The sequence below is a fragment of the Lucilia sericata genome, unplaced genomic scaffold (assembly GCF_015586225.1).
Source record: "Lucilia sericata isolate MDLA Ls3-8-SP2 unplaced genomic scaffold, ASM1558622v1 Contig000725F_arrow, whole genome shotgun sequence".
NCBI lineage: Eukaryota > Metazoa > Arthropoda > Insecta > Diptera > Calliphoridae > Lucilia > Lucilia sericata.
Genome location: NW_023994724.1, coordinates 215,142 through 236,283, shown reverse-complemented (window position 1 = coordinate 236,283; position 21,142 = coordinate 215,142). Strand labels below are relative to the sequence as shown.

General features: G+C 32.4%; 3 protein-coding genes across 6 annotated transcripts; 2 read left to right on the top strand and 1 right to left on the bottom strand.

Moving 5' to 3' along the window:
• Positions 1 to 2,187: 2,187 nt before the first annotated feature.
• LOC119607661 lies at positions 2,188 to 3,026 on the top strand. Its single transcript, XM_037961715.1, is given in 3 exon segments — positions 2,188 to 2,696; positions 2,698 to 3,000; positions 3,002 to 3,026. Coding segments are annotated over 3 exon segments (837 nt in total).
• Positions 3,027 to 3,400: 374 nt separating this feature from the next.
• On the bottom strand, positions 3,401 to 20,289 carry LOC119607656 (glucosamine-6-phosphate isomerase). Of its 4 annotated transcripts, none has more exons than XR_005231748.1 (7): positions 20,163 to 20,289; positions 19,778 to 19,906; positions 17,381 to 17,487; positions 17,187 to 17,314; positions 16,567 to 17,108; positions 3,857 to 3,969; positions 3,401 to 3,666 (listed from the first exon to the last, which is right to left on the bottom strand). XR_005231748.1 is itself a non-coding variant. In XM_037961659.1 (6 exons), the coding sequence occupies exons 3-6, from the start codon at positions 17,476 to 17,478 to the stop codon at positions 3,625 to 3,627; spliced, it is 810 nt and encodes a 269-aa protein (XP_037817587.1). In that variant the 5' UTR covers positions 17,479 to 17,487; positions 19,778 to 19,906; positions 20,163 to 20,289; the 3' UTR covers positions 3,401 to 3,624. The 4 variants fall into 4 exon arrangements, 1 of the variants encoding a protein (XP_037817587.1); XR_005231749.1 differs by having other exon boundaries at positions 3,862 to 3,969; XR_005231747.1 differs by having other exon boundaries at positions 3,866 to 3,969.
• LOC119607657 lies at positions 12,774 to 16,244 on the top strand. The gene is made up of 2 exons (XM_037961660.1): positions 12,774 to 13,045; positions 15,765 to 16,244. Exons 1-2 carry the CDS (start codon positions 13,039 to 13,041, stop codon positions 16,085 to 16,087), a joined length of 330 nt encoding a protein of 109 aa, XP_037817588.1. The 5' UTR covers positions 12,774 to 13,038; the 3' UTR covers positions 16,088 to 16,244.
• Positions 20,290 to 21,142: the final 853 nt, after the last annotated feature.

The following is a 21,142-nucleotide window of genomic DNA, read 5'->3' as shown; positions in this document are numbered from 1 at the left end:
CTTTAAAATATTATAATATTAGTTGAAAAATTTCATTTTGCGAAATATGAATTACTTAATAAGATATTTGCACTTTTTAGTATAAATATGTACATTAATATATCATAAGAAAGCAAACTTATACAGATCTGAAGTTATTATTGATTCGTCAGGTATATGGAAGTTGCCATAGGAGAATAAATTGACCTTTGAATATATAATGCATCTATATCAATAAAAAATTTTATGTCCAACACTAGTATAAATAGTGTTCAGTCTCGCGACGATTCATCGGGAACGGAAGAAGACGACGACTGTCTCGACATAGACATTGAGCCACTGCTTTAATTGTGACCACCCTCCGCTCGCTATGCCTGTGGTTGTTCAAATTACTGTGAATGACACTTAGGAATATTGACAGGTGTCATTTACTTCCTGATAATGAACCTAAGCGCCATTACAGTTTGTGAAAACCCCAGCAGCATAAATTCTCGGACAGCGACAATTACCCTTATGTTTCGATAAATAAAATCCGTTTTGAGAACGTTTGACAAACTTCTCGATTTTTATTATACTCACGCAGTAGACAAGGAAGTGCATTTTATAATCAACGTTATTTATTCGTCTTAATAAGTAACAAATTTCTTCATATAATGGTTGGAATTTGTTTAAATACTTAATTTTTTATTGGTTTAAATGCCAACTTTTTACTAATTTCCTGATTGTCTGAAATTGTAAATCTCCATTTTATATGCATAGTATATGTTTAACATTTCCTAACATTTTGTTAACAATCTCAACTATCCAAAATTTTTAAAAATCACAATAAAAAATCAAAGAAAACATACAATTTTGTACTAAAAATTAGATTTTTTGAAATCGGTTAACCGAGACTTAAAAACCGGGTAACCCGGTTAACCGAAAACCAATGTTTTAAAAAACCGGTTTGCGAAAAACCGAAATATGCAAAACCGGTTCTTCGGTTAACCGGTTAACCGGTTTATAAACACTAATCTTATCTTTTACTCAATAAAATAGAAATTAATAGGTTATAGATTTGAATTTGTGCAAAATTAGGAGAATTTTGAAATATTATTATGAACAAATAAAATTTTTACTCTAAATACTTAAATATCCTACATACATACATATATTGGATATTGCGATAAACATGTTAATTATTTTGTTCTTAATATGATGACCGTATTTATTTTAAAGGAATAAATTCGAATTTGAAAATTTTCGGGGAAGTTTGAACGATGTATGCGACAAGAACGGATAATAGTTCCATAAGGACATTTGGAAGATAGAAATATGTTAACAGGGTAAATAGGGTCTAATAATATTTGGCGACTACAGCTGGACGACCAAAATGGATCAGCTAGAAGCTCACAGTGTCTAAAATTACCTTCCGAAATACAGAATACGGGGTTAATAACAAAAAAATCTAACCAGCTTATAAAGAACCCCTGAGGACCAATCAAATTTGTAATAATAAATATTAATTTTGCACTTTCACTTGTTATGTGTGCTAACTATAATTTACTGTACTGTGCCTATCTTTAAGAAGAAAATTCAAGTTGAAAATTTGGATTTGTTTCAAAAAGTATAGGATAAATATTATAGGACAAAAATTAAAAATCTATACTAACTCAAGGGGTTAAATTTGTGGAAATAATACTTAACTATATTGCTAAGATATAAAATATAACACAATAAGATGATATAACGTATTGTGTAAATCCTAAAACTAGAGATCATAGCATATACTTACATCTTTATTTTTCAGCATAAATTCCAATTTCCAAAGAATTTGTAACGTCATAAAATATGTACTGCAATTGTAAAAATCTGCTACTACGTTTAATAATAAATCTTACTTTTAACAAATCGCTATTACTAGTGCTTATGATTTGTTCAACACTAAATGTGCACATCTCAGGTAATTTAAATTAATTCGAAGAAATAACAGGACTTTCCAACTAAAGGACAGTTATAAAAGGATAATAAGAACATTATTAAACTTTGTTAAAGGTAGATAAACTACCTGCTTTGACAAAGCCAATGTACACACACACACACATTTTGTCTCTAACGTATAAAAAGATCGTAGAAATTGCAAATGAGTAGCATTTTACGATTAGTTTTCGTAACGTAAAGACGTAGTATCGATAATTTTATTCTTTTGCTTTCTAAGAGATGGAAGAAATGTATATTTTACGTAAAGATTCTGTTAACAATAAAGATCCCCATGGTTATGTCAATGCTTTTAGCCGCCCTGAGGCCAATTATAAAAGTCCTACGAAGAGATCTTTCCTCAGCGAGTGCATACGGCAGATACATATAATGAATGGCAATGATATGCCCATGATTTCAATGCCTGTTGAGTACAACAAAGTGGTCATCTGGAGTAAATTGAATTATTTAATGAGACCTTCAAGAATTACTCCTTATCAGGCAGCAGTGCAAAGAGTTAAACGCCGTCTATTCCGAGAACCCAAACTGAGACAACGTAAATGTCAAAATCCTAAATATAACGATTCAAATTTCACCGACAGTTGTCACTTTAAAGCTTCGCGCCATGAGTTGGGCATTAAGAAAATACCACGTAATTATCTGGATCAAGCTAGGCGCTATGTGGAAACTGGCTTACGTCAGAACCTCAAACGTAAGTACATGGATGATCATGATGAGGAGAGTGATATTGAGAGGCAATCCATTGCATTTCAATACCAGTGAGGGTGTATTCCAAGTTTCACAACAAGTCATTAGCAAAGTCTGTCGTTATCATGGCAATATGGCAAGACATCATCCCCAGCGAGAACGTTCAGCCGAGGAACAATTTAAACGTGAACGTAATACCGAAGCCTGTCGTCTTAGTCGAAGAGCTAAAAAACTCGAAGAAGTTCTGCTCGATCAACAATATCGTCAACGTCTACATGCCAATAATAAAATATTAGAAGCATCTATACGTTCCATTCTATACATGAATACCTTAATGGGTTTGATGGTTGGCCCAACCCGATGAACGTAATGTTTATGTTTAAACGCAGAAATTTAAATATAAAACATTATGGAAACCTTTGTGAAAAGACCTCTTCATATTGTTTATATGTTTAAAGCATATAAAACAATATGAAATCGTATTTACTTTAAAATTGTGATCTGGACTCTCTATATAGGGTACTTAAATTGTATATATTTTGTAAATAATAATTCAATTTTAGTTTTTAACATTTATTTCTTTTTTTTTTTTCTATAAAAATATATCAATATATTTTTTATTAGGAAATTTTACAAAAATATTTTTTAAAAAATTTATGTATTTTATGTAATAACTGTGTATGTATGTGTATGAGTAATGGTATATAATAATTAATAATAAAAATATAAAAGTGGCTTTAGAAAAAATAAAACGGTCTTTTTTTTGGAAATTATTAGTAGGAGTTGGAACCGATATTGATACTGTAGTAAAAGATCGATATTAAAGGTAACATTTTATTATAAAACCGGTATATACAGGTCTATAACGCTACTGAAATAATAATTAATTAATATCGAAACAGTTACTGAAGTTCTAATCAGTTGCGGTTTCCATTCTTGGGTTATAATTATTAATATAAAATTTTATATAAAAGTTAAAGGTTACATTCCTTCAATAAGTTTCATATGAACATCCATTAGGCACTGTAAATGAAAGAAAATATAAATTTAAAAATAAATTTTACATAAAAGTTTATAAATTGCTTATTTAGCACGAAAAATATAATAATTTCATAATCTAAAATTGGATTTACTATTATAACCAGTTAACAATTAAAACAATCAAAACAAAATTAATAATAACTGTTAAATGGTTATAATCCGTCTTCTTTACATTACATACTAACGAAATATAATGTATATATTTATGTGTGATGGTAGGTAACAACTTGTATTTATTCAGTTATTTTCTCCATATTCAGCTGTGTAGAGGTCTCTTTGAATGCCCTAAATTTTAATAAAATAAAATAATTTTATTTAACTTTGTTTTTCAAATATTTTTAAATGCAATTGCTAAATTACACATGTAATACGAAGCAAATTTATGAATACTAAATAGACATTTATAGAAATGTTAAATAATTAGAATTAATATTGCTCTACAGAGAAGTTAGTTATATAAAAAGTATATACAGATAACGGTTTAGCTTTTGATTGTAGTATAAGTTCAAAGCATGACCGAAATTTTAAGAAATGCTTAGGTTTATATAATTGTACATTTCCAAAATATCTACTTATACAGAATATTCTACTTTTTTAGCACCGGGTCAAAGAATGCATTTCTATAACTTTAAATAGGTTAGGCTATATAAATCCGAAGGCAATTTGTGTGCTTCTTTTCATGGAAGAAAAATGTTTGTTAGTAAAAAAAACACGCTGAAAAATACGTGGTTCGATTCGCTTTAACGCTAATACATTCGCCCTTTCGTATTTACTTAAGTTAATCCCATTTATGTATTCCGTTATTGCTAGAACTTCTACCTGGAACTTTGTTTGTGATTAGGTATACAGTATACGTCTGTGTCGCCAGGCCCCTTTGTCCCCCCATGTAGCAACGTATTCCAAATGTTCCGCTTGATCAAGACCTTTTATCTGTAATCATCATGACGTGTCCTATAACCGCTTATGGCCAGTTCGCCTTAAGTTATGAGCCGTTCGGCTGTAAGTGCCACCTCATATCTTAAATATGTTTCAGTGGGTGGAATACCTAGCAACGTTTCCAGAGCCCTGGTTGACGTAGTACTAATGTACTAATGGCACCACTTATACACAAGCATGAGCAATAACGGAATGCGTAAATTGGATTAGAATAAATATAAATATATATTTACCGATATCCAGAAGGCAATTAGGGCGATATCAGGCGATAGAACTAAATCTAAGACCGTATTGGATATTAAGAAAGCTTTAACTGAATATCTCCGAGAGGTAAGGTTCACATCATATGGGTACCAACCCACTCGGGAGTAGCCGGGAGTAGCGAATGTAATAGCTTTAAAGGGTAGGGAGCTGGAGGCAGTTAACCTGACAAACGCGAAACCATTCGACGCAACAAAAGCTGAACTAAAAATATGGGTGAGAGAATCCCATAAGGCCTCTTGGAATAATAAAACAGTGGGTAGTACCACGAAGATCCTATGGGGTGACCCTGATGAGAGCAAGACGAAAATTCTCATCAAAATGAGCAAGTCTGAAGTTAGTATGTAGAGCATGTGGAGAGGGAGTGAAACTGTGGAGCACTTTCTTTGCCACTGTCAGGCATTCGTCGAAGTTAGATCCAAGCATCTTGGAAGTGATGTTATTCCGGAAATAACATACCTGACTAACACGGATTGGAAGATTCTTAGGAATTACGTTCAGGAAACTGAGTTTATGGACACTGAAAAATAATTCATTCAGTTCCCTTTTTTCATGATAAGGAGCGCACAACAGGCCGATAGTGGCCTAGGCGTATTTCTTCGGAATAGATGTAGTATACATCCTCCTATCAACCTACCTATACACAAGCAGCATGTACGCTGCATTGAAGCATATGCTAGAATTGGTCTAATTACACTTTTATAAAGCCAATGTGTCATAGTAGGACTAAGACCACATTTCATGCCTATAGGTTTTCTAGATATCGCCGAACAACGATGTGCCTTGTTAGTACTATCATGTATGTCTCCATTTGAGGATTACACCTAAGTATTTAACTCTGTATGTCATCGGTATCTTCTTGCCCAGGATACAGTATACTACATAGACATTTCTGTCTTTCTTGTGAAAAAAAACAGATTTTCGCCTTCGCCGGGTTAACATTGAGGTCTCTTACCCAGCAAAAATAAAGCTTCAAAAGTAGCAATTAGTCAATTTTTACCTTCTTATTATATTTTTTCAATGCTGACGATATTTTTTTGCTCTTACATTTTTGTGAGATAAAAAATTTTATTTTTGGCTTTTGTTTATCTTATTAATATTAATAAAGTCCAATTAGTTGTATTCTATTATAATACAATTTTACTTCCGAATAACTTCCAAAAAAGAGCATAAAGAGTAGTGAATTTTAATCAAATAAAAAGTACATCCGTCCTATGACAAGCCTGTGTTAAAATTATCACTTCTTCACGGTTTTTTCAGTACTTTCATGGACTAAATTCTACTTCTTTTTCGTTTCTTTAGAAGTTCTTTTTTTTCTGGGTCAGATGAGCCCAGTGTAAAGCGGAAAATATGCCTCCTTGTGGTGTACCGCGAAATACGCTTTTCCTGATATTTATTTCGTAGACCTCGCAGCTTATCTATCTGTTCCTTAGCATGTAATTGATCCAGTTACAGAGCACTCGGTCCACATAAAACTGGTCCACCGATCATCCCTTTACATAATCATGGTACTTTTATTTAAGGGCATTGGTATACTGATTTTAACCATACTATCGACTATCTGTCCCAAGGGTTTAAGCAGGAAGGACGTTCTATCGACCGATAAGCCTTAGGTGTCGCATAGCTAGGTTTTCCTTATTGATGTTAATAATGTATTTGTGTTAAGATTTAGTTAACACCCTTTTTGTAAAACCTTGTATTGAATTTTGTATTTGAGAAATGTTTTGTATTTATATTCATTCGAAAATAAACTTTTACAATAAAAGGTTATGAGCCCAGGAAGCTCTTGAATAATAATTAAAAAAAAAAAAATAAAATATTTTTCTGAAGTGAAAAATTTCTTTTTAAGTCAAGAAAAGAAAATTTTTTCAAGATAAAAGAAAATTTTTTCAAGACAAGAAGAAAATACAAAATCAAATATGGATTTTAGCAAGAACATCAAGATACTTAAAGGTGAAACTGAATGGCCAATGTGGAAAAGAAAGATAAGAGATCTTTTAGATTACCATGAAGGAACATTGGATGTAATTGATAGGAAATTACATAAGCCAACTCCTCTAGAATCAACAGCCACAGCGGAAGAAAAGAAATTATATCAAGAACAAAGCGGTTTGTACAGAAAAGCCAACAGTTATGCAAAATCAGTGTTGTGTAGTTCAATAAGTGATGAAATTTACCAAAAAGTTATGGATAAAGAAAGTGCTGCAGATGTGTGGGATGCTCTTAAAAATCTTTTCGAAGCAACAGCAAAAGATCAATTGTTCAAGGTATGTGCAGAATTTTTCTCTTTCGTTTGGGATGACAATCAAGATGTCACAATGCATATTGCCAAATTAAAAGGATTATGGTTAGAATTCAACAATGGACTAAAAGGAAAGAATTTAAACGAATTACCAGATTTATTGCTAGTGGGTAAGGTTTTGCACATACTACCATCAAAATTCGACACGTTCAAATCAAGTTGGATGATGTTAAGCAAAAATGAAGAGAAAACATTTGAAGAGCTATGTATGCAAATAACTATGTATCAAAGGAACTTTGGAAAAGGCAATACTACCTCAACTGAAGAAGCACTAATAGCAAAAACGAAATTTAAGAAATTTGAAAATTCTAACAAATTTAACAAGAAAAATAGTGATGTTTGCAACTACTGTAAGAAGAAAGGACATTGGGTACGTGATTGTCGCAAGTGGGCAGCAGATGGTAAGCCTAGTAAAGAAGCAAATGAAGCCAAATCTGTGAGTCAAAAGTGTTTGCCTGTTTTTTGTGAGGAAGCAAATGTGGTGCAAGATGCCGATACCACATGTTGGTGGATTGACAATGGAGCAACACGCCATATAACTAATAGTAAAGACAATTTTAAGGATTTTAAGTCATTTTCAAGTCCAAATTTTATAAGAGCGGCAGGTAAAGAAGTTCTACAAGCTATTGGTAAAGGTACAATAGAAATTGAATCAAAAGTCAAGAACAAAACAGAGAGGCTGTGTTTAACAGACGTTTGGTATGTACCTAATATCACAAGGAATTTATTCTCAGTGCTATCAGCTCAGGATAAACAACCAAATAGCAGATTTATATCGACAGCAACCAATTGTAAACTATTTGTTGATGATGAAATAGTTTTATGTGGGTCAAGATCAGTAGGTGGTACACTTTATAAAGCTAATATAAAAGCGATAAAGCAGTATGGTATGGAAGAAGTTAATGAAGTTCAAGATTCCGATTTACTTCAACTTTATCATGAAAGATGGGGTCACCAAGACAAACGACACATACAGAAGATGCTTAAATTAGAAATGGGAATTAGTATTAAAGATGATAAAACTGTTTGTGAGCCGTGTATATATGGAAAAGCTCATCGGTTGCCGTTTGGTCATAGAAATAAAGCTACTAGTCCCGGTGAACTCGTGACAGCTGATGTCTGTGGACCATTTAGTGAGTCGTTTTCTAAAAAGAAGTACCTGGTGATTTTTAAAGATTCGTATACGAAGTATCGTTTTGGATTTGTTGTAAAACAAAAGTCTGAAGTTAAAGACTGCTTAGAAGAAGTTCTGATGTTAGCAAATAATCGTGGTCATCATATAAAAGAATTATTAAGCGACAATGGTGGTGAGTTTGACAACCATGAAATAAAGTCAATTCTAAAGAAGAATGGTGTCATGCAAAGACTAGCAGCTCCCTATACACCACAACAGAATTGCGCTAGTGAAAGAGAAAATCGTACAGTTGTTGAGATGGCTCGTACATTCAAATATTCCAATGCAGAAGCAAAGTTTCCGGATGCTATATGGGCTGAATTAGTAAGAACATCAATATATGTACTAAACAGAACTGGCAAGTCATCAGTAGAAAATAAAAGTCCTTATGAGTTATGGATGGGAAAGAAACCTAGAGTGCATCATTTAAGAATCATATCATGCGAATGTTATGTTCATATACCTAAACAAAAGAGAAAGAAGATGGATGCTAAAGCTACAAAAGGATTTCTCATTGGTTATGACGATGATGAGCGTTATCGGGTTTACATCAAAGAGAAACAAGAGGTTATACTTTCCAGAGATGTCAAATTTATTGAGAAAATTAAAACATGCGTATCTGATGATCAAAATACTAAAGAAGATAACAACAAAAATTTAGATACTGAAGAAAATAATGAAGTTAAGTTTAAGTTTGAAGAATACAGAAGTCAAAATGCAGATAATAAAGACAATGAAGATCATGAATTAGATGAAGATCAACATGAATTAGATGAAGATCAACATGAATTAGATGAAGATCAACAAAATGAAGAATTAATAGAAGAAGAACAACATAGTGATGAAGAACTTTATGATGATGCTTTAGAGGATGATTTAGATGAAATTGTTATATCAGATGATGATGTTCAAGAAGTTATTCCTGATAGAAGATTGAGAGGAAAACGTACGAGAGATGCTGACTATGATGACAATTCTGATTTAATATTATCAAAACGATTAAGAGATCGTACTTTGATATCAAATCCTAAATATGATGATTTTGTTATGGAAATCCAAGATTTTATAAAAAGATTAGCAACAATACGTGTAGTATTGAGTATAGCAGCTAGTAATAATATGCATCTATTTCAATTTGATGTCGCAACAGCTTTTCTTTATGGAGAATTAGAAGAAGAAATATTTATGAAACAACCTGAGGGCTATAGCGATGGTACAAAACGAGTGTGTAAATTAAAAAGAAGTTTATATGGTTTAAAACAAGCTCCTCGTTGCTGGAACAAGAGATTAGTGAAATATTTATTAAAAATTGGATTTAACGTTTGTGAAGCTGATCCGTGTCTATTCATAAGAATAAAAAATGGAAAGAAACTTATTTTAGTATTATATGTAGATGACGGTTTGGTTGCAGGAACAGACGAAATTGAAGTTCAAAATTTATTACAAGAGTTACGAGCTGAATTTAAAATTACATCTAAAGAAGCTAATTATTTTTTGGGTTTGGAGATAAAGAAAGAAAATGGTGCAATACGAATATCTCAAACAGCTTATGTTAAGAAAATACTTGAGAGGTTCAATTTTGATGAATGCAGACCAGTATCAACTCCAATGACCAAAATAGTAGAAGATTCCGAAACAGGGAAAGCTGAGGACTTATCTAAATTTCCCTATCGACAAGCAGTGGGAGGAATTATGTATTTAATGCTTGGTACAAGACCAGATCTTGCATACAGTATTGGATACTTGTCTAGAACTTTAGATAATCCTTCAAAAGAAAATATTGTTAGAGTAAAAAGAGTATTTAGATATATTGCTGGTACAAAAGAATATGGTATTACTTATACGGCTGACAATAACTTAAAGTTCGAATGCTACAGTGATGCTGACTTTGGAGGCTGCTTAAAGACTGGTAGATCGACATCAGGAATAATAATAAAATACGCTGGTGCTGTAATTTCATGGATGAGTCAAAGACAACCGATAGTAGCAACTTCTACAACAGAAGCTGAAATCGTTGCTGCTACTGAAGCTACTAAAGAAATTATATGGTTAAAAAGACTCTATTCCGAGTTAATTGGATACAAAGACGTTCCAGTATTGCAAGTGGACAATAACGCTGCAATAAGATTAGCTCAGAATCCAGAGTTTCATCGTCGCACTAAACACATAGCGTTGAAACATTTTTTCATTCGCGAAAAGGTATCCGAAAATGAAATTTGTGTTACAAGAATATCAACTGAAGACCAACTAGCTGATTTGATGACGAAACCACTACAAGCAACAAGGTTGAAATATTTAATAAGCAATTTGGGACTTTCAAATGTTAACAAATTATCTTAACAAGGGAAAGTATTGATGTTAATAATGTATTTGTGTTAAGATTTAGTTAACACCCTTTTTGTAAAACCTTGTATTGAATTTTGTATTTGAGAAATGTTTTGTATTTATATTCATTCGAAAATAAACTTTTACAATAAAATTCCTGGTTTGGGTATAAATATTACCCATGCATCCTGCCATTTAATTGGGGTATATGTCAATTTCAAGCATACAGTGAAAATCTGTGGCGGATGTACGGAAACCAGTCCCGCCTCCATCTGCAAAAGGGGCAGGAAAATGCCATTCGACCCTGCAGATTCATAGAGTGCAAAGCTCTTGATTGCCTTCTTAAACGTGTCATTTGTAATAACCATTTCTATGTTAGCCTCCCCTTCCTCCAATATCGGTTCATCTATGGTACTCTATATACAAGGATAGAAGAGAGAGTCCATTAGGAGTTTCATTGTCTCCCTCATATCCTCCAGCCTACTGCCCGTGTAATCTATCATAGATTCCGGTTGGACATGAGTTGAAATAGGAATCTTTTATCACTATCTACCTGTTCACAGAAAAGTTTTCTGGAGTCTTATTTGACTTTTCCAACGATTTTCTTATATTCACCAAGTTTTCTACGATACTCATCCCATACTGCGACTTTTTTACGCCGTGCCCGGTTAAATAGTTTGCGAAGAGTCTTGCCAAGGTTCCAGATCTCCCTCAGCTGTCCTAGAACTTAAATAACAATGAAAATATAATTACACAGGCCGACGAAAGAATTAAGGTTAATTCCAAGAAATTTACTAAAAAAAAGTTTTCTTCGAAATTCCCAAAATTCAAATCGCAATCTTAATATGAAAGCTTTATTTGTGACCAAAAATTTTGCATATCGCCTCTATGCAATGGATGTTATTGTTGAATAATATTACATATATCAATTGCGCGTTGACAGAAACAAACTTTTTAATATAAATAGTTCTTTGCTTCTCCTGTAAAATTTTAAAAATGTTAGATAGGGCCGTTTGCGTTTTAGGTGACGATATATAAACGATCCCCAACCATAAGACTACTTAATATCGTCCGAGCCATTCATGGTATAGAACCAGAAAATATCAAAAAAGTCTTGAAAAATTTACTAACGGGATATGAAAATAATGTCATAATATACCAAAAAAGTTTAATTCGTTTTATTTCATTTATAAGAAATACTTGCTATTGGACCACCCTGTACATAAATATTTCAAATCGAATTTTTCGATTGCTATATTCTATGGATATTAGGTTGGCAATGAAATGTATGAGAAACTGTGCCGAATTTGCGCCATTCCTTAAAAATTCAGATTTATATTTGTGTACAGATGAAGGCCATTGAAAGCATTAAGTAGTTTCGTTTTAAAAACCAGTATTATTATTGTTTAAGTACAAATCGGTTATTTGCGGTATTTTTCCTCTAAGTGTAAATCCTTATGATTTACTACTTTAGTTTACATCTTTGATGGAAAACTATTATTAATTCAACGAGTAAACCGCTAACTGTATTTAAACTTTGTTAGCCTCCATACTTAGAAATAAGTAGTTGTTTACTTCTCGTCATATAGAAGCCTTAAAGAGCACTTCTTGTTGTGCATACATGCTTAAGGTAATAAATAAATAAAGGAAGACAAATCTTCTCCTTTTATAAAACTAATAATTCTTTGTGTTTTATTCTTTTTGTGCATTTACACTGAACCAAATCGGATTGACGCCGAAACATTGGTCGCTTCGAACCGGATTAATTAAATTGTTGCTTCGAATCGAGGATAATCTACACATCTTGATCTTAATCAAGCGGATAAAACACGAAGAAGTTCATCCTCCAGCATATGAAAGGAAGACCCCTTGCCAAGGAATTTTAAGTGCCCTTTTGTTTGGAGAGTTTTTAAGATTGCTTTTTTTTTAAAGGTTAGTAAATTGATATAAAAGTGATTGTGTCAAAGGAAAAAGTACATAAACATAGATAAATACATATGTATATACGTGTGTGTGTTTTATAAAGAATAAACAAAAGAAAACAACAAGTCTATTGTCAAAAAAAGGGAATTAATAATTTATAATAATTTATTGTGAATTAATTTTAATCCCTATTTAATACATCCTTGCGCGATTATATTTTATACAGTACCTGTTGACAGATAGTGATCGGTACTTTTATAATCAAGGCTGCGTTTGTTTACATTGGACAACAGCCATAATTGATAATTAAAAATTGCATTTGTTTTTCGGCAAATTAATAAAAAATTAACTTTTCACTATTTAAAGAAAATTATTTTGGTGTTAATTTTTGAGTGAAATAAATAGTGATCAAAATAATTCGTGACTGCATTTAATGCAAGGTTTGTTCACACAAATTTAATATTAGTAATTGTGTTGTGAAAGATAAAATTCTTCTTCTTCCTCCTTTTACTAATTTATTGTTAGTTACCCTACGGTCGGTCGATTTGACTTTTAATAATTTGTTTGGAAAGTAACAATACAATTTCGATTTTTTGTGATTTTTGAAAGCTGCTTCCTATTTTTATAGTATTTTACCAAAATAAATCCAATCTTAAAATTGTGAAAAATGCCTTTGACAGCCCTCGAACGTTTCACTCGTGCCTCAGACGCCGTTATAAAATTTGAGGCAAACTTTAATAATATACGCGAGGAAGAACATCACGTGTACTACTTCGAAGTTTTGGAAAGTGAATTGAAGATGTGTTGGGAAAAGGTGAAAATTACTTTCGATAAGTGTTTAGACGATCTTGAATCTTCTGAAGACGCTGAGCCAGAAGATATTCAAGTGGCTGAAAGTAAATTCCAGAGTACCCTTAATGTTTATGCGCGATGTTCAAAGTCGATAAAAATTAAGATTGATGAATTGGAAGCAAAGACTAAGCCTAAAGTTTCCCATCATCCAAACAATGATTCAAATTTTGATAATGTTAGTCATAATCTACCTCTTCCGCCATGTGATACGGACATCTTCAACGGCGATTATCTCTCATGGCCTACATTTAGGGATCTTTTCACTGCTTTATATATTAATAACAGTCGGCTGAGTCATATCGAACGATTATGTTATTTAGTGAAAAGAACAGATAACGAAGCGAGAGAAATTGTATCTAAATGTCCGTTGACTAACGCTGGGTTTGATATAGCGTGGAAAAGTTTAAAAGATACATACGAAAATCCTCGAATGCTAGTTAATAATCAGTTAAAGTGTTTGTTTGGTTTAGAGACAATAACAGAAGAGACTAGTTCCTCTTTGAAAAGGTTACAGCGCGGAATTAATGGATTTTTAACTGCTATGTCGATATATGAGATTCCCACTCAAAATTGGGATCCAATTATCGTTTTTATTTGCATACAAAGACTGCCCTCTCAGACAGTGACACTATGGGAACAAAGTGTTAAGGACAAAACTGCCTTATCTTTATGGAAAGATTTGGACATGTTTTTGACCGAAAGAATCCAAACGTTAGATTGCATACGCGATCTTAAGAGTTCCAATACTGTTAAGGAAGGCATTGAACGCAAGGAAAAGACACATGTTTTGAATACAAGTCCTACGAATGCTTGTGTTTTATGTAAAAAACCGGGTCATTTACTTCGTTTTTGCCGTCAGTTTGATAGAATGTCTATTCCTGAGAGATTTAGAACGGTTAAAAAATTTCATTGCTGCATAAATTGTCTAGCTAACTCACATGAAGTTAATGATTGTTTAAGTGAACATCGTTGTTCTATTTGTAATAAGCGGCACCATACTTCACTACATCGGAATTCTTCAGCTTCGCAAAACTCTAGAAATGCTCTTCCTGAGTCATTAGACGACAACTCTTCTTTGGTTTTACGACCATACAATCACACTCCTAATGACCAACGACCTACTAACACGTCAACTGCATTGGTAGAAAGACCGACTACGTCAGGCACTATAGTTGAACGACAAGTATTCCATACTAGTCAAAATTATTCTACTCCTTTGGGTACACTGACTAGCAATGTACCTCCTACTTCATTAGATGACAATTCTAGTGTGGTTCTACGACCCACTAATCCAACTCCTAATGACCATCTGCCCACTTTGTCAGGTACAACAGCTGGAAGACCTACTACGACAGGCACCATGACTGAACGACAAGTATTCCATACTCGTAGGAATCATTCTGTTCTTTTGGGTACAGCAACAGTCGACTTGATACACTATGGCTGTAGGTATCAAGTTAGAGCATTAATTGACCCTGCTTCAGAATGCACTATCATTTCTGAAAAGTTGAGAAAAAGTTTAAAGCTTCCAACCATTTCCGAAACAGCGAAGTTTTCTGGCGTAAATGAGGAATTTTCGGCCATTTCGATGAAGACTTGTAATTTGGTGATAGGTTCTAGTACTGATTCATCATTTTTATTAAACACTTCGGCATCTGTTTTGCCAAACATTTCGGGAAATCTGCCTTCGGTTTCGGTTAATGCCGACAAATTGCCAAATCTTCATTTGGCAGATTCGAATCCCTTCGGGAGCAGACCCGTGGAATTATTATTAGGAGCTGATGTATACCCCCAGCTTATTTTACCCGGAATTAGGAAAAAAGTACTAGGATCATTATTGGCTCAAAAAACCGTATTTGGTTGGATATTAACCGGTCCTGTAAATAGTATTAATTCATCTCCTACGAAGGAAAGATATAGGCCAACTAAAAATAGCTACATTCCAACATGGAATCGTAATGAACCCAAATGATGTAGGAACTAGTTAGTTTATCAATCTATAATAGAACCGCTACTAATTAAAATGTTTGTAAATCATTATTTTTTCATTTTGTCTACGACAGGGCACTACGTGCAAACACTTATTGTAACCTTTTACGAGGTAATATTTAAATATAGATAATTCGAGATTTACGTCTATCCCAAACGCTGTATTAATAGAATCGTAAAAGATGGAAAGAAGAATTTTTAAGTAATTTTACTATTGATCGCTTTATATGGCAGACTTGTTGTTTTGAATTCCTAAATGATCACTACATATATATCAATTTACTTTACTAACCTTTTCCTAAATTATTTTTAATTCAGCAAGAGTCCTTAGTGATTCAACCGGAGTCTCATCATGGCTCAACCAGAGTCTCTTAATGTCTCAACCAGAGTCTCATCATGGCTCAACCAGAGTCTCATCATGGCTCAAACGGGTCCATAATGACCCAAGTAGGAAAAACTGGAGTCTGATCATGGCTCATTTTAATTTGGAAAAAAACAGTCCACGAGAGTCCTTCATGACTCGTCATTTATTTAGTTACAACACCTTAAGTGTTGCAAGGGGGCCGGCAATGTTTAAGTACAAATCGGTTATTTGCGGTATTTTTCCTCTAAGTGTAAATCCTTATGATTTACTACTTTAGTTTACATCTTTGATGGAAAACTATTATTAATTCAACGAGTAAACCGCTAACTGTATTTAAACTTTGTTAGCCTCCATACTTAGAAATAAGTAGTTGTTTACTTCTCGTCATATAGAAGCCTTAAAGAGCACTTCTTGTTGTGCATACATGCTTAAGGTAATAAATAAATAAAGGAAGACAAATCTTCTCCTTTTATAAAACTAATAATTCTTTGTGTTTTATTCTTTTTGTGCATTTACACTGAACCAAATCGGATTGACGCCGAAACAATTATACATTATATGTTCCAAACCAAAGCCCAACGAAATAGAAAATGAATCAAATCAGCATAATATTATTGAAAATTTCAATTAACTACATATTAAAGATTCCCAACACCAAAATTTTTATAAATAGGAGAAAAAGATAGAACAAAAATACAAGATAGACCAAACCATGTTTAACCAACAATATTAACGCTAATTTAATTAAGAACTTACCTTAAAATATTTAACAGTCTTTACACGCAATTCTAAAGTGGCATCTTCATCACAAATCATTAGAGTATTAGGATGTTGTTGGAAAGCACTAACAGTCCACATATGATTGATACCCTCCTCGATGGCTTTATATAAAGCAAACGCCTTATGAGCACCCGTTATAAGGATCATAACTTCTTTTGAATCCATAACAGTACCCACACCTACGGTCAATGCTTTATTAGGGACTTTACTTATGTCATTATCGAAAAATCTAGCATTCGCTTCTAAAGTATCTTGAGCCAGTGTCTTGACACGAGTACGTGACACTAAAGAGGAACCGGGTTCATTGAAAGCAATATGACCATCTGGACCTATGCCGCCAATAAATAATTCTACACCTCCAGCTTCCTTAATCATGTCTTCGAATTTATTACATTCTGCCACTAAATCACTGGCATTGCCATCGAGTATATGAACATTGGCAGGATTGATGTTGATGTGTTTGAAAAAGTTTTGCCACATAAAGTAATGATAACTTTCGGGATGATCACGTGGCAAGCCTGGGAGTGAAAGAAAGAAAGATTAGTTAAATTACAAAAGTAATTAGGCGTGACTATGTATAATTTTATTACACCTACCCACATATTCATCCATATTAAAAGTTTTCACATATTCAAAGGATACTTTTCCTTCTTTGTGGAATTGTATTAGATTTCTATACATACTTAAAGGTGTGCTACCAGTTGGTAAACCCAAAACAAAATATCTTAAATAGAAGATTGTGTCAAATGAGTATTGAATAAATTTTTAATTTATAATATGATATTGTTACCTGTCCGGACCTGGCTTGTAGTCGTTTATTCTTTTGGTAACATATTTGGCAGCCCATAATCCAACTGACTCAGATGTATCCAAAATAACTAATCTCATATTGATTTACTGAAAATAAAAATTTTGATTAATAAAAGAAGTGCGATTCGATATACGAAATATACTACATCTATAAAACTTTTTCAAAGTTGGACTCTAGAGACCACAATGGAGCCCCATCTTTAAGAAAAACTCGCACATACGAAGCAAATTAATAAAAAATATTGATTGAATCCTGATCGAATATGATTTCTGTACATAATAATTTTATTTGCATCGAACTTTATTTCGATACCCATTTATCCACCATTAGTGATATTGTGCAATCAACGATGGGCGAACTCTGAGCAACGATTTAAGAGCTGGCGATAAATCCAGCGAAAACTTAACAGACGATATAAGATATATAACCTTAGGTTAGTTAGTTGGCAAACTATCATGGATGGTAAACACTCTGGAAGGAAATACTCAACATCTAAAATATTTGAGGTCTACAACCAGACTCTATAAATGGGATTACACGTTCCCACAACAATTTGATCTTTGCTCAGAAACGAACCGAATCTTACTCGGCCAAAGATTATCTTCTTAGCAACAGACTCAACCGAAAGTTATTTCCTCAGGAAAACCTATAAGTCGAACTGTTACAACGCCATTACATATCGATTGTTGGGGTATTATTACTTATGGTCCTTAAAAACTGGCGAGTATATAAAGATACTAAAGCTCGAAAGGTTAGAGACGCTATAAAAAGTACACCACAAGCTCATTGGATATCCTACCATAGCGAGTAAGCTCGTTAGTAAGCTACTAAAACTCTATGAGTCTTTGTTATCCAAGTCTTTACGAGATAACCACACGAAGATTTTGTACGAAGTAGATCTACTTAATAATAAACTAAAGTTTCTAAATAGAACCGATTGGGTCCATTAAATGAATGAGATCATACCCAGCAAAAAATAATTGATGTCATACTTTACAAACTACATCTTAATCACATCTTAAAATGCGATTACATATTTTTCACTTTTATAAACCAAATATTTCCTTACAAATGAAACCCCAGTTAAAAGTGAGAAAAGAGATGTGGAAAAGTCATTACAAATAACATATTTGAAGTACATCAAGATTTGGTGAAAGAGTAGTGAAATTTACATAAACGTGTCATTAAGAGAATGTGTTTTATTTTTGACATCCAAATATCGGATTTTTACTGCTTCTAAAAATAAGATTAGATGTAGTTCAAAGTTGCCAAAAATGAACAACATCCCTCCAATGACACGCAAATGTAAAATTCATAGGTTTTACACCCGAATTTGAAGCACTCCGGGTTACTAGTTGTGATGAAAATTCTACATCTTTTTCCACACTTTTTTTGCTGGGTAGTGATAATAAATCGACTGAGATAACGTAACGAAATTTCATACAGCCGGAGCAGAGGTGTTTTAAAGTTAGTAAAGTTGAGGCCAGCGCTAATTCTTTACAATCCGAATGAAGGTTAGGTTACAACTTTATTTATTTGATTTGCCCCACTGTATAATAGTTAATTATTAAAAAAATTAAATTTAAATTATGTAATTTAACCACATTATCATACGTATCTGATAAAACAATGTGGTTCCGTATTTTTAATGTCAAATTAAAATTAAATACATGATTTTAATAGTTCACATTAGCGGTTTCAAAAAATAAATGAATAAGAATTACATTCGGCTATAAAGAAACTAATATACCCACCATCAAAACATGTGTCCTAAATTTTAAATGGGTTTTTATGACCGATCCTTTTTCGACATTTATTACCATTTTTTAAAGACCTAATGCCCGTAATTTCAACAAATAGATATCTACTGTGTACAATATCAATGGGCTTTTGTTTAAAACTTAAAATTATTAATTTTCCAGATGCATTTAAATTTTTAATACAATGATATCTTTTATTACCATAATAATGTTGATAGGGAAAACAATTAATGGGTGGCAACAATGCTCACGGTTGAAAAATCTCTTAATGTTGGAAAAAAGAGTGAATTAGTACAACTGACTGAATTAATAAAGAGAAAATTAGCACTGCCATTTATACGAAACTCTTAATTATCGTAAATATTTTAATAGATAAAAAAAGTTGAAACTGAAAAAGTATGTACACAATTCAATTGGACTCACACTCAGTAGCAGCAGGCAGTATGTACAAATTAGTTGTAACAATACATTGACATTGAAAAATTGTTTGAACTTGAATAATGACACAATGTTAACAATTAAAATTCTCAAAAAGTTTTAATTGAAAATTAGTAATAAACAAAATTAACTTAATAAATTCAAACTAATGATTAAATTGTATTATAATTCAACTTACCTTAAATTTAATTTATTAGAGGTAGATAGATGATGTTAGATGGAGGAATTGAGGTGGATAAATTGAAATTTGTTTCAGCTGTTAAACCGACAGTCAAAGCAATGAAAAGTAGAATAACTTTTTTTTATTCTGTTAAATATATATTAATAAATTTTATTATTTTTTTTATTCAAATTTTTAGTTTGTGTGTTTTTTATTAACAAATTCTAATTTCTATAAAATGGTGTTAAAAATCCACTTGCACTTGATAACAAACAGTGCGAGTTAAGTAAATAATTATTAAACAACAACTACAACAACAATTGAAATAATATACTCTACAACAAAAATAAAACAAAATACAGAATTTTGTGTCAATGAACTGAATAAATATCGAGAAACCAACCACGAACAACAACAAAAACAACAACTGCACACAATTTAAAAACAAAACGAATTCAATTCAACTTCGAACACTTCACTTCTGCGATTGCTTCCACTCACTACAAATATAAAAATTATTCTGAGACTGCTTTTTTTAAATCCTTTGCATTTTATTTTATTTATTACTTCACGACTTTGTGATTGTTTTATAGGGTTGCCATAATCTAGTTTATTCCTTCATACACATTTCCCCCAATGTGGAGAAAATATCCACCATCAAAAAAATGTATATGTATATAATCTGGATTCTTATTAGACTCTTCATATGTCTGTTGAAAATACGATAGGGCCAAACTGGAGGAGCAAGGGGCTTCTCTTTTTTAATCAATAAATTAATTTAAAACAAAATTTGTGGTACATAATACCGATCTTGGGGAAATTATTAACAATAAATCAATTTTTCGGTAATATGCACCGATTCTAATCATTTTCAACCGTGTTATTCTCTGGATGGAAAAAGTCTTATGACAAATTTTGTTTTATTAGCTGCTATAGTTTCTAAAAAAATAATTTATGACCCGATTTTGCTAATTATAAATAGGAAACTTCTCGAAATCAAGTAATAGAATATTAAAGATTTTGGTTTCGAAGATATCTGGGGTCTTCAGAAAATTTATTTTAACAAAAATACTGGTGGACAGACTAACTTTACTAAAAAAGACGACATCGCTGAATCGACTTCGATACTTACATATAAGGATTTAGAAACATATAATTTAATTCAATTTCTGTATAAGCTGAAATTTAAGACAATTTTGAGACCCATTTCGATAAAAAATAAAAATAATATGCTCCTCAAACCCACTAAAAATCATTTTGTGGGCCAAAAATACTCTAAAAGAATTTTACAATTATTTTTCCCGTAATCACCTCAAAATTACGGAATTTTTGAGACTCATTTCGAAAAAATTGCAGATTTTTTTTAACATGTTGTACTGAGAT

Coding starts and splice junctions, on each gene's coding strand:
- LOC119607656 (XM_037961659.1), bottom strand. CDS start 17,478: ATGAGATTAGTTATTTTGGATACATCTGAGTCAGTTGGATTATGGGCT. Junction 17,109..17,186: donor TAATATGGATGAATATGTGG/GTAGGTGTAATA, acceptor TTTCACTCCCAG/GCTTGCCACGTGATCATCCC. Junction 3,667..16,566: donor AGACTGTTAAATATTTTAAG/GTAAGTTCTTAA, acceptor TTTCATTTACAG/TGCCTAATGGATGTTCATAT.